General features: G+C 40.0%; 1 protein-coding gene across 1 annotated transcript in view; it reads left to right on the top strand.

The window, feature by feature from the left end:
* dachd (dachshund d) overlaps window positions 1–14,296 on the top strand; it is a 120,183-nt gene that overhangs the window by 68,992 nt on the left and 36,895 nt on the right. Inside the window, 2 exon segments of the mRNA XM_032530273.1 lie at window positions 5,665–5,780; window positions 12,565–12,717. Coding sequence (XP_032386164.1) covers window positions 5,665–5,780; window positions 12,565–12,717 — 269 coding nt within the window.

Here is a 14,296-nt window from a genome sequence, read left to right as displayed (position 1 = left end):
TTTAAAAGGGGTTTTAGCAGGATTGTTGCTAACTCTTTCTAGCCTTTGATTTCACACCATTTGATCTGTGATATATTGTTCCATAACAAAAGGTTCACAGTTTGCAGGCGGATGCAGCTGTTTCTACCCCTAATAAATAAAAGTGTGTGTGTTTTTTTTAAACTTTTCTCTCCTCGCACTCACAGACGCGCTGTAATCCAGCTATCTAGATCAGATAAGTGTGATGTGGCTACCTGTGCGAGGCGGTGTTTGACAGGTGCAAGGGGACGCTGATTGAGATAATCCAAGAATAGGCTCAATGCAAATACAGATACAAGATGTGGATGAGGATAGATGGATGCATGAAAAAGACGGATGAGTGAATGCATTCCCATGTATCACACTGTGACTCTGAGATTATGATCATCACAACCAATAGACTGCCAAGGTCAGCAGGAAGTATAAATCATCTTTTTTTCTTCTTCTTTTTGTTGAAGGAAACATATTTTCCTGTCATTTTCAGTGGGTTTGTTCTCAGATTATTATGATTGTTATTTTTATATTGGTATTATCAAGGGCTGTGTCTAGCAATTATTCTGTATCAATCAATCTGACATTTACATTTTTAATAATTTAATCAATCGGTGTATAAAATGACAGAAAAACGTGAAAAAAGCCTGTTTTAAAAAATATTTTTAATTTCCTAAGGCTTAAGGTGAAGTCCTCAAATTGATTATTTTGTCCGCCCAGACTAAAACTGAAAGATTTTCAATTTACATTTAGACAAAAACAAAAAACAAAACATTTAAGAAGCTAAAACTAGAAAATATTTAACATTTATGCTTGAAAAATTACTAGAAGGATTCATCAGTCATGAAATAGTTGTTGAATAGTTTTTGAATAATGTTTTAAAAACAGAGTTTAAAAACAGAAATACTCTTCAAAAGGAAACGTGTAGATGATTAATGAATGCTTCTCGGTTCCTCATCTGTTAGTTTGCATGGGCGGAGACGTTATCTCTGCTTCTGTGTTTGCCCACACTATTGTATTCTCCATAGCTTATCAAGGTGCGTTACATTCAAATAAGATGATAACTAAATAGATATATACGTTATCGCCACAAATCCACTGTGGGAAATCAGAATGTGTTCATTTTTTCTACACTGTAGCTTAAATGTCCATCTTCCTTTTTTATTTTGCCATAAGTCAGCTTTTTCTTCAAAGCGGCGAAACCAAACAGTAGACCTTGTTTCCAAAATGACTAATTTCTAGAATTAAAGTTCGAATATTTCATCCTTTCGCCTTAACCAACCTTGTTATCTTCTCTGTGGGGAATTTAAATTGGTGGGAATACACCACAGCCATGTTATCCCTGTCTTTCAACAAACATGACCTCTTAGGGGAGTTGTGTGCATAATGTTTAACTGTCTGATTGACCCAAATAAATTAAAAAAAACAACAACTCTAAAGTCAGCATATTCAGGCCCCCGCTGGTCTGAGGCATCTGCATTTCTACCTGACCCGGCACTTAAAAGCTAAGGTGCTGCTTTATTTTATCAATAAGACCTTGTTTTCATGGCTGGTCACCACCCCAGCCAACCAATCAATGGGGCATGCTCTGCTATCGCTGGGAGAGAAATGAAAAATAAACCCCAGATAATCCTTCAGTTAAAAGGTTACTCAAGGCGATAAAAGCTATTTTGTTAATTTATTTACTCTGCACTGGAGAGATAAAGAAAAGGAACAATTAGGGAATTCTAGGTGAAAGATTTTAAAAGGGCAATGACATTGGGTTAATATTTTATAAGGCCTGATTGGCAGAGACCTGGAGAGGCCTTTTGTTTACACAAGCCCCAGACAGAATGATTCACTCGCTTGTTTTGGCCGACTGGGCGGAAATGGAATAAATATCTTCATCCTTACCTTTTAGGAACGTCAAACAAAAGACTGAGATAAAAGGTTAATGGCTCAATCAGAACCACCAGGAAATAATATTATGCTCTTTCTCTGCAAACTGGAGTCACTATTGACATAATCAGGTTGAATTCCTAAAGATATCCGAAGATGGGAGGAGCAGATGATTTTTGTGTGTAACTAAATCCACTGAGAGAGTGGGCTCACTTGGGCTAAACATTACATTTGTGGTTTCAATTGATTTATAACAGATCATAATCACTGCATTAACGGCGTTCTGGGTAATAAGATCTCAGTCACCGCTTCCGTCGACAGAAAAGAGTCTGATAGTAAGATGTCAGAATTTTGCCATGAGATCAAAAACCGTCCTGATATCTCATGCGATATTATACCTCCTATTATACCTATCACCTAATGTCGGCTTCCTGTAAACGGGGTGAGAACGTGAATTTAATTATTGTGCTTTTATTGCATTGTAGCGCTGAAATTGGACTCGTGTGGAGTGTATTGTTGGGCCCCGTTTAATCTGATTGCCTGCGCAGCGTAGTGTGTTGGATAGTATCAGGTTCCAGCCGACTCTGCTGGGTCAACACACGGCCGGGCCATTAAAGGAAGTCTGGTTCAGGGAAAGTTCACCACTATTTTCTTTTCACCATGGTAGCGAAACAAAAAAGAGAGAATAGATGTGTAACATATTTGTGGCCCCAGCCCAAAGCTGGTGAGGCCTATTTTCTTTCCTTAATTAAGGCCAAAGATACAAGGGCTCTGAATATCTTTAGTATAAATATAAATAAAGCAGGGAATATAATTCTTTCATGATTGATCCCCAATACAGAAATAATATTATCCAAATAAGTCCATTCGAAACATTTTAAAGTAGAGAGGAGAAAATGAAAAGAAGGCAAGAAAGATTAGAAAAGACAGCGGATAAGGCATGAGAAGAACCAAAATTCCAGTCATAAATCCAGTTGTGCTTTCTTTTCTTTCTTTTTCTTGTTGCAATAATGGCCTTGTTTGGAGCAGTTTCTGTGCCAGGCTATTTAGGGAATCAGCATCTGCTGCTTGATAAATAGCTTGTCTCCTTTGTTTCAGGCCAGGTTGAGTTCCTCTCTGGACCCAGCTTATTAGCCTGGATGGCTCTGACCGTTGCGGATCTGCAGTGATGTTAGCGTGCATGCCTCAGCTATGGCGTTTCCACAAACTTAATTACATATTTGAATGAGGATTACGCTAAACTACATGAAACACAAGACTGTGATAACATTAAATATATATTGAAAATATTGAAATAGTCACAGCACACCCCCTTCTATAAAGTGTATGCCTTTTCTGTAAATGTAGAATCCCGCTCAGTCATAAGATACAACGATAATTTGGGAGAGGCTTTCCTGTTGCTTGGAGGTTCCTCAGTTCAAAACTCATTTTCAGTTGGTGTATTGCTTTCATGGCTAGCCAGTGTTATTTGTGTGCGGAGAGTGGCTGAAATGTTATCCTTTTAAACGCAGACACACTCTCTTGCAGCCTATCTAAACATTACCTTTACTTAACTGGGTCTTTGTACCTGGGTTCACATCCTTTGACATGATCTAAGGTTGATGTGACATTTTTTTGTCCATTTGAGGGTCTTTTGGCTTTTAGTATTGTTGGTAAAAAGCCTTTTACCCATCACATACCCTCTATTGAGGTCTTTCATAAATAATTCAACCAGAGTACAAGTGAAAGTGATGACAGCAAAACTGTGTGCGATCGCTCCCTCTCATAAGATCAAAGAGCTGCTTCTATAGAAATAGGAATTACATTTCCAGACGTTCCTTGGCTGAGCAGGTGCTCATTTCTCTTTCTCCCTCTCTTTCTCACTGCCCTTCTCTCACTTTCGGTTATTCGCTCTCCAGCTCGCAACGTCTTTCTATCACTTTTGTGTTTTGCCTCTACAGGGACACAGTTGGGTGAAGGTCTGCTTTTAGTCCTAAAACCTCCAGAGTCGGTATATGAGAGAGTCAGCACATTCAGACAGATAGAGCGAGTGCACTCTATTAGCAGGACTGAGGTAAATAAACCTCACAAGACACGGCTGAATACATTCAACTACTAAGGCTGTGTGGTATCTGAACTAAAACACTGCATCACTCAGTTACTGCCTTTGGGAAATGTAGTGAAATGTACTGTAACACAAAAAGCCTCATATACTGTACTGGCTGATAAAGTCCAGAATGGGCCATCATTGTTATAAAAAAATCAGAACAACTCTTCAGGTAGTTACATTGGTTAATTTAATTTGAAATTAATTTAATTTGAGATTAAATAATGTATGATCTGAAAGTCATTAGACAAACAGAACAAGTTCACCTACAAAAATACATGAACAAATAATGTAATAAAATACAGTTTTATAAGTTTAGTGACCAGTGGTGTATCAAGCCACCAAAATACTATTGACATATTGTTGTGGAGAGATTTTTCTCGAGATTAAACTAAAGAAATTACACATTACAACAAACTAGAGTGACATTACTGTGAACTGTAAGCATGTTGGCACACCCCTTTACAACCTTATTTACAATAATAATGCAATCTTCTGAAGGGCTTTACTAGGACGGAAGCTCAGCCAACAGGTCTCGAGTTTGATTTTAAGCCCTATTCTTTCTCTAAAAAACTTGATCCTGTTTATCCATATTTCCTCCCATAGTTACAGCACATTACGGAAGCCCTTTGGTGTTTTAAAAATGGATTGAACTCAGTTCATATTAGAGAGAACTTAGTACCCCGGTAAAGCTTGAAAATGGACTATTTTATGTGAAATAATGTATGAAGCCAATATGTCACCTGTGTCAAGTCACCATAATTCATCTTTAGCTGAGACATCCAGCTCCTTGTTCATAAAGAATATACCTCTATAGGATGGTGGCCCCCTCATTATTTGCTCATTGCATTTTGTTTTACCCTGTAGCCTTTTCTTTGTAACTATAAGCCAGCAAAGTAGGTATTGATTGCAACTCGAAGCTGTATTAATAAGTGAATGAGTAAGATGTGTGGAAAGTCAGGGGTGTATCTGCTTTGAAGGCCTTTCTCCTTTCTCCTGCACAGTAAGGTGGCACAGTCATTTATCACGGCTGGATCTGTGCCCCTCGTTTGGTGTAATAAAACTCCCCCATCAGAACCGTCCAACAGGTCTGAATCACTCTGTCACACCACCTTCCAGCTAAGGCACGCATTAAATCAAGCAAGCAGAACATTTCCTAAGGCAGCCATTGCCTTTTAATTTCCTGAAGAACCTTAAAATATCATTCATTACCAGAACTACACATATTTGGTTTTTAAAAGTCTCATAAATCAATAGTGGCCTGACTGCAATAATTATAACAAGTTAACATGTAATTTCCAGGCCGAGGGCCGCACACTGAATTTTAGCATATGCAAACGAGGCAATTCAAATAGTGTGGGGATATTAATACGGAGGAACAGGTAACGAGGTACGGGTTATGAATTATGCATCAAAAAATGGTTGATCTTCAATAAAGGAAATGAATTCACCGTGTAATCTAATTAGTTATGGAAGTCTATTATGTTGAGCTGCAGAAAGCAACTGTCCTTGAAAAGAAATTTATTTACAGTACATGTTAGCTCTTTGGAATGGAATTGCATTCTGGAGTGCTCCAAATGTTAACACCCCCCCGCTGCCGCCACCACCACCCACACAACCCCTCCTTCCCCTGCCAGCCTCCTCCTTGTCTCTCACCCCCCGTTCTCCTCCTTCTTTGCCCGGTGTTTTAGCTCCAGACCCGGCCGACCTCCGAAGAGGACCCAGAGTGTGACATCGTCGGAGAACCCCCACATCATGCCCCACTCAGTCCCTGGCCTCATGTCCCCTGGCATGATCCCACCCACAGGTATGGTTTCCACTTAGTCTCTAGCTCTCTGTCATTGTTGCTAAGGCTCTAATTCACTCTGTCTGGGTCTCTCCTATCTCTCTTTTTCTTTCTGTCACACACACACACACACACACACACACACACACGCACACTGACACAACCTCCCCACCAGTGGCCTCCCCACAGCTTGTCCTCGAAATGGCAACCAGTCCAAAGTGACACATGCACCCAACCACCAGACACCAGCCGCTCATTCGTTTACCAAAAACAGATCCTCTGCTCAACCCCCGGAAACCAAACTGGGGAGAATAAATTGGAGTGGAGATCTTTTCTCTCAGATTATTCCAGTAGATGCTGCATTTTGCCTTGAGTGCACTCTAATTAGTGCGATTAAATCCACTCCACTGGTATATGTACATAGGCAGTGATGATGCTAAAGCAAGCTTATCGCCACAAGAATCAACAACAACCGTTTGTGCCCTAACTTACCCCTGGGCCAAGTCTTATTGCAACCAATGCTTTTGTTCTATTTGTGGCTGGCTTCATTGTGACTGCTTTGATGTTGGTGGCTGTAAGTGCTCTGATTTGCATATTTTGCTCTCCCTCTTGATATGTCTTTAATGATATTGTACTGTCGAACGGAGCTCTTTGAATGCTCATATAGTGCACAGTACACACTGTGTTTAACTAGCTATTAACTATTGTACTTTACAAAGAGATAAAACACCATAGCTGGTTTTCCATGGTAATCTTCGGTGTACAACCATTTTAACAGTAATTATCCTACCTCACTTTTTTTTCCCTCATCTCTGTAAAAAACAGTCTGGAAGTGTTTTTTCTTCTTTTCTTTCATCAAGAGCTAGCGGAGCAGCGTCTGTGAAGGGTTTGAAACTCAATATTAAACACAGATTGGGCCATCCTTGTGATTCAGTACAATGGAGGCTCACAGGCTACTGCTTTGAACTCTCGGAATAGGGTAGGTCACTGGCTATCTGTGGTGTAGTACAGAAGGCAAACTTAAAGGCCGAAATGAACACAGAGAGGGACAATGATGAGAAAGACCCATGTTATTTAGTGGAACATAAAGCAACAGAAAGGCCTTTTGATATCATCCCCTTTAAGCCCAGAGGGACTCTATGATCTTGACATTTAGTCAGGGTGTTCAGGGGGCAGAGATAAAATAATTGAGGTTTTTGGTCTTCTTATAGCTGCCTTGAGCTTCTCAGCTATGGCTAGACAGAACTTTTCCATCAATGTATGTGTTAATTAAACCATTTACTGTTTTGCTTATAGTACTTAGCACCAAATGACAAGGAAGATAAAGATTTTGACAGATTCATAATTAAGTATATTTGACCACACATAAGTTAGCATCTAAGTAGGTGACTAATTGATCTCCCTGTCATGTCCAAATGTACTGATTGATGATTAAAAAAAAACACATTGAGAAACTGACTTAAATAGTTACACTATCATGTCATGTCATATTAGTTCATTTTTCAGATGAGTTAGCGTCTGGCCTGCACACACACACACAGACAGAATGTGGGCCGACGGCTTTTCCTGAGGCTTCACCAGTACTCCAAAACTCCTGGAAAAAAGGCCACTGCCCTGTTTAATTTGGGCTGCAGAGAAGGAGCAAAAACACTCCAGGTAGCTTTTCATTTCTCTGCTGGTGATACATTTGCAAATTAATGTACTGTGTTGGTGCTTCTTCCCCTGCTCCTTATCACTCAGGAGTGTTGCTCAAATTTAGCAAAAGGTCTCACCTTATGATAGATGCAAGACGTTTTTCAAATATCTAATCTCATAGCCTCAAAAGGCAGCATGCCATGACGTTATTGCGACATTCTTCACACAATTTGCTCTGTATTAGGAATTTTGATTGGTGTGATTTCTTCATGCAAACTGTAAACAGCCAGTGTTTCTTTTTTACATGTTAGACATAGAAATTAGACATAGACACAAATCTTATTAGATTAAATTCAATAACCATATTCAACACAGTGAAAAGATGTCTGCTTCACACTCTAACAGGACCAGAGAGGCCTATGTGAAACACATTGTTAACATATGTATCTTTGCCCTTGACTCCAGTTCCTTTTAGAAAAGGACATCTTAATATGCTTAGGTTTCCATTTAAGGAAATACCCTCATATATATGTGTGTGAAAGCACATGTGTGTATGTGCAAGCATCTGAAAGTGTGCATGCTTGCGTTCATGCCCCCGGGGGGTGGGTGGGGGGAGCTGGAGCCTTTCCAGTTGCTGATGCATTACAGGCAGATTGGCCCTCAAATCGGATTATTTGCTGTGGACTGACACCACACTGAGATGACATCTCCTTTAAAGTGGAGAAGGCCTCCACTCACACTCTGGCCACTACTTAAGCAGCAGCTTCAATATAATTCATTTATGTCCTGGATATGGCTTCAACCTTTTGAATAACGCAAGAGTACTGCATTTACCATTAGAGAAATGAATGTCACCTATGTCTAACCAGGTTGCATCCTGTACTTTACTGATAAAAACAATATCTTCTAAGGCTGCCTGTCTCTGGCTTACTGTACACGAACGCATGTGCATTCCAGTGCCTCAGAGAGCTGGTTCTTCTTACAAGTACTGTAGGTGGAGACATATTGTAATATTTATGTTCTTTTGATGTACAATTAGCACGTCAGCTTCTAGAGTGGATCGTCTAATCCAGTGCCACTTCAAGCTGTTTTAAAATAGATCCAGTATGCACCAGGTAATTTAGTGTCAGTTCTTTGTGTCTCTACCCCTCCTCTTCCAGTCCGCTGCTTGTCATAAGGTTAGCACGCTGTGTAATTGATACTAAATTTGTCATGATGTGGATAGCACAGTTCAAGTGGTGCAGTGTACCTAAGAGTCGCGTAGAGCCCAACCCCAGTTTTTCATTGCTGTTCTGCCACCAGTCCATGCATAAAATTAGGCGCCCATGCTCATTGACATGGAGTGTCTCTTCCCTACTTATCCTGCTTTCCCGATAAATAAAGTGTGTTTTCATTGTTGCCCGTGGTGCAGTACCTAACAGAGACAGAACAGAAACACAGCAGATAAGCTCTGGTTATTTTCCTTTTCTTAATCACTGCTAGAGAAAGTCATAAAAGTCTGTCTTTTGTGTACTGATCTGAAGTTAATCTGATTTTAATTTAATTATATGAGTTAGTTGCGGAGGGCACAGGCATTGGGGTGTTTGTTGTAAGAATGTTCTGACATTGGCGCAGGTATGGGGCAGCTAGCATGTTAATTAATGATGAAGATCCTGACAATATGCAGAGGCATGACAGCGTTAAGCCAGTCGGCTGCTGCTTCCTTTGCATATTAATAGATCCTTCATTATTATTTAATATGACAGCTGCTCCAAGGGCTACCATCAGACCTTGTCTGTTATTTGCTGTTTTGTGCTCCCTGTGTGACAGTGCCATGCTATTCTCTATTTGTCGAAATGTTCCCTTTTCTTTTCTCTGACTGGTGTGGCTCTCTACACACCGCCGTGATGCGCTGTTTGTTTTGTGCTCAGGAGGATTCTGACTTGCCCGTGCGTCTATATAAGAAAAGTGTCTGAATCTAAAGGTGACTTTGAAAGAATATATGAGGCAGGATTGTTTTGTTTGCATAGTAATGAATGCAGATTAGCACTGAGTGGGATTGGTCTTGTTGACGTTTAGACTTCTAGTGGCTTAATATACTTGTTGCTGGGCGCCAACGTCTCCCTGGCTTCCTTATTACATCCACGGTATTGAGGTGTTTCTTATCTGGATATGACAATTGATCAAGTAAAATGGAAGAATTATCAGAACAAAGATTAAAATGTATGGAGTGTGTCACTTTGTCAAAGACGGGGGGGGGGGGGCGGGGGGGGGGGGGGGGGGTTGTTGGAGTGGAAGGATACATGCAAGTAGGAAAAGTGATCATTCCATCTTTTTCACTATAGTACAAATCAATTTCTTAGCATTTATTTACTCAACAACACACATTTGATCAAAATCACCTTCTTCTTCATGGATTCATTTCCATGTTTTTGTTGTTACAATTAGTTTTTTACATTACAGTTTAATAATGAAAAAAAAAAGAATTGGTGAGGAAACACAGGCTGCAGTGCAATAAACCACTGTGTTCTCACAGCCAAAGTTAGAGAGCATCAGAAAGCACCACTGCGGCACTCCTTTGAGCAGCATCTGATTTGTGGGGGGAATTTATCACACAAACAGCTCAGAGGTGATTTCAATATTTACTCGGCAGTCTGTTCTGCATACGTCTCATTTGGAAAACAGTTGACTCTTGCCTATTATACACAAATGAAGGCTGACCTTCAGACTGGGCAGAGGCTACATTCATTATGTGGGAAAGTATCACCTTCTTATAAAGCAATGGCTTTTTTTCCCCCCTGCTCTGCCCATGCATATTGAACAGCAGCCAGGGCCCATTGCAAACGAGAGGGCCCTCGCTGACATGATGTATACTGTACGTCAATATGGTACTGATGTATTTTAAGATGCAAACAAGGCTTTAAATTATATGCACCTCCATGTCAGTGGCTCAGAGTGACTCTCGCCATCTGCCTATCAGCTAGGGATGAGAGGAGAGGGTGCTCGGGCCGGTATGTTATTGTGTGCTTGTTTGTCAGTGTGTGTTTGTGTCTGTGTGTGTGCATGCTCACATGTATCTATTAGAGCCACATGTTCGATTTCTAGCTCTCCTTGTACTTGCGTCCCTCCCCCCTCCCCCCCACCCTCAGATGCATGGCTAATAGCTGCTCTTGAGTCCCATCACGGAGACGTGACAGCTTAGTGGTGATAAACGCAGACGTTGCCTTGTTCTGCGTCAAACACAAGGAAAACCTGCATATCCAGTATAAGCAGCCCCTGTAAAAGGGCAGGTGATATACTGTATTGTGGATGTGAGTGAATCCACTAATAGCTACATATCTTTTTCTCGCCATGCATCTTTGATTTTGTTGCTGGGGTTGGCAAGAGGAGTCGCGGGACTCTCGTGAGACACACCAAGCCTAGAGGAGCTTTAGCACTATCTGTCCCTGCTGTTTGAGACCAGCCTCATAAATAAAGATTTCAGTCACGTTCAATACACCAGAACCCTGGAAATACCACAATGACAAACCAATGTTTTATGATCTCTGCAGTGTGCTCAGCATATGTATGTCTATAATCTTAGATTTACTATATCAATCACATCAAGTCTGTTTTGAACGAGGTGGACGACCATGTCAAAAATTGCTATTCCAGTGTATATTTAGAGATTGCAGTGGAAATGTGAATGGTAATTTAAAATATGATGTCAGAAGTCATTTAATCTGCTCATGAAAACAGCAGCCTCAGGCCTCAGGAGAATCCATGTAGGATTCTCAAAGATATTTGGCATGTTGTCAGAATCTTTCAAGTCATATGCATACTGAAGAATGTATTATAATTGCTGTATTGTAAGATTGAAGCAACCATAAAATCATTTGTGCAGCCTATATTACACAGTGCAGTGACTATAAAAAATGTATAAAAAAATACTTTTTATATTTCTATAACTTTCTACCTGTCTTAAGAACAAAAAAAAACCAACACATTATGTTCTGTACAATTCTAACTTTTTTCGTTGGATTTTTTGGTGCCCGTATGCCCATTTGGGACTTTTGTCTATTGACTCACTCATTTGTATGTTTTTGAGAATGTAATAGAGTTTACACTCCTCTGCTTTTTTTTTGGAACATTTTCTTTAGTTAATTCCCACACATGGCCCTCCAAGTATTAAATGTACAAGTATTAAAATATATAAAGACTTAAATCCTTGGCACATTGTTTTATAGTTCTCTATTCTGCTTGATGGCTGGCTTTGGACTCTCAGAAGAGACGTATTATTATGAGTCAATACAGTATGTAACTGTGAAGTATTTGAATACCAATGTTAGGCATTATTCAGGGAATTTAGATCTCGTCAAGGACCCCTACACTGACACAAATTAGTCCTCAGACCCCCATCTGATGAACTTTTTGCTTTCAGATGTTTTATTACAGACCCACGACCAAAATACAGTCAAACATACATTCTGTCATTGTGTTACTTATGGGACCCTCTGGAACCCCATCAAGGACCCTTTGGGTCCCCGGACCCCATTTTGGGAACCACTGCATTAGAAGGCATCATTAAAATACCCTTGATAAGATTTTTAAGACACAGTTTTCCCTCTGTAATTGTTTACAAATTGAACCCATCTCACTTTCTGTCTCACTTTTTCTCTCCCTGGACCCCCCTGTGTCACACTGAATCACTGTGCCTCTATTATACTGTATATATACACATACATTGTGTATTCTTAGTTGTAAATACAAAATGCTTGCATCATGCATTATTATCTTGACTGCATCTGTCCCCATCAAGGTACAAATACATCACTATAGTGGCAAGGAATACCGGAGTCTGTGAAACATTCATAAAAATCATATGCTGCCCCACACACACACACACACACACACACACACACACACACACACACACACACACACACGTACACATCCATTCCGTCAACATGATAACCTGCTGTGAAGATGTCCCCTCTCAGAGGATGAAAAACCAAGTTGTGTTCACAAACGCGCTTTTTCTCCATAGTGCATAAAATTATTCATTGTTTTATTATTTTAGAAGTCCTTTTTCTTAGTTTTTTTTTTGTTCGCCAGGGCAGGTTTCTGAAAGGTTTTGCAGGTGCAGTGGCTCTGCCCCAGAAGACATGTAGCGGTCTGTAAGCGCTCTGTCTCTTCTGCCTCCGCTCTCCAGGCCTGACAGCAGCGGCGGCAGCAGCTGCCAACGCAGCCATCGCAGAGGCCATGAAGGTCAAGAAGATCAAGCTGGAGGCGATGAGCGGCTACCACGGCAACGCCAACCACCATGGGGCTGACGGGGAGAATGGAGACCTCAGCTCTAGCGTCGGTAAGGATGCCCTTCACCTACACTGTCACAAACACATTCGCACCCATATGAACAGAAGACAAATGCTTGTTGCTAACTATCTTATGTGACACAAACACACACAATAAGACTTATATACTTATTTACTTATCACCCTTTTCACACACACTCAGAGAATACAATATGCTATTTCAATAATAGATTGAACATGTTCAGATGTTATACATCTGCATCAAAATCCAGTACATATATTTATTTAAAGAAATGCAGAGTGAATGTTGGGCAGCAGTGGTTTTTGAAGAAATCTTAAGTCCTGTCTGAAAAATTAGGGGTTTGGAAAAGAATGAATTTCAAGTGAGTCAATCGCATGACATCTGAGTTATGACTAAGGCTGGGTTTTGTTTAAAACATTATGATACCAGTACCAATACCTGTACCCTTAAAGGGATATAGATACCAATGTCAGTACTTCATTTGATACTTTTTTTTTCTACTTCATTCGTTACCCATCAAGTGAATGGAAGCATCTCGGCACGCTGAACTCCCAACTCTGTCAAACACACAGCGCTTGACTTCACAACACCAAAGACCGAATGAGTTGTTGCTGCTGCTATAGTTGGCCATTCACACGTCAGATTAAATCAATCAATTGCTAGATGGGAATGGCTTTTTCTAGATCTGAGTACAAAAAGAATGGACTGCAGCTATTGTTTGGCTGGAGAGGTTTCAATACTACTTGGTACTGAGTTATTTTGGTTGATACCTTCAAGGTATTATGTGTCATTACCCAGGCCTAGTTATCCCCGTTTAAATGAGTCAAGTTCATCACCACTAAAGGGAAGAATACAATAACATTTTGCAGGATTGCTAGGGTGAAATGAGTGTGTCTGTCAACCACATGTGGTGTCAGTCCATGTGTTAAAGGGTTAAGGCAGTTTTTATTTAGTAAGCCACTTGCAAGAAATTGTCAACCAGCTATTGGAAAATGGTAGGGCGTTTCATCAAACTAAAAAAATTGTTTTTTTCATGGCTCATGCAACTTTGGGGAGGGGTGGTGAAACATCTTCTTGGAGTATGGGGAAAGCTGCTTAATGAAATGGGGACACTATGTTTAGGCTGAATAAAGTGCGGCCTGTGCTATTACATTTTTCTCAAGGATTCCTGTAAAAGAAATACAATTTGCTTATATGTGCCATGGTTCTAAAGTTCTGTGTTCTAATGGTTCTAAACTGTGGCAACAGTTATAAAGCGAAATGTTAAATCTTTTATAAATTGGAACATGGTCATGCTATTTTTCAGTTCTTCCTTGACTTTCCACCAAATTAAATTTAAATCTGTTAAATAGATTTTTATATTCTGCTGACTAACAATCAAATACTACACAGGACCAAAAACAAAAACCTCATTGCCAGAGGTAATGAGTAATCCCATACAAACCAAGGACTATACAGCTGTTAATAAAATGGATACATGTTGTTTTCGTTCTGTTTATATGAACTGTAAATATCTACGCTGGTGAGTTAAATCATGTTTTCTCTTTTGTGTTGAAAGATAAAAAAGTAAACATTGTTAATAAGTAAAAGTGAAACTGTGAACACAG

The sequence above is a fragment of the Etheostoma spectabile genome, chromosome 11, assembly GCF_008692095.1.
Source record: "Etheostoma spectabile isolate EspeVRDwgs_2016 chromosome 11, UIUC_Espe_1.0, whole genome shotgun sequence".
Taxonomy (NCBI): Eukaryota; Metazoa; Chordata; class Actinopteri; order Perciformes; family Percidae; genus Etheostoma; species Etheostoma spectabile.
Note: the sequence above shows the minus strand (reverse complement) of the source record. Positions and strands in the feature narration are given on the sequence as shown.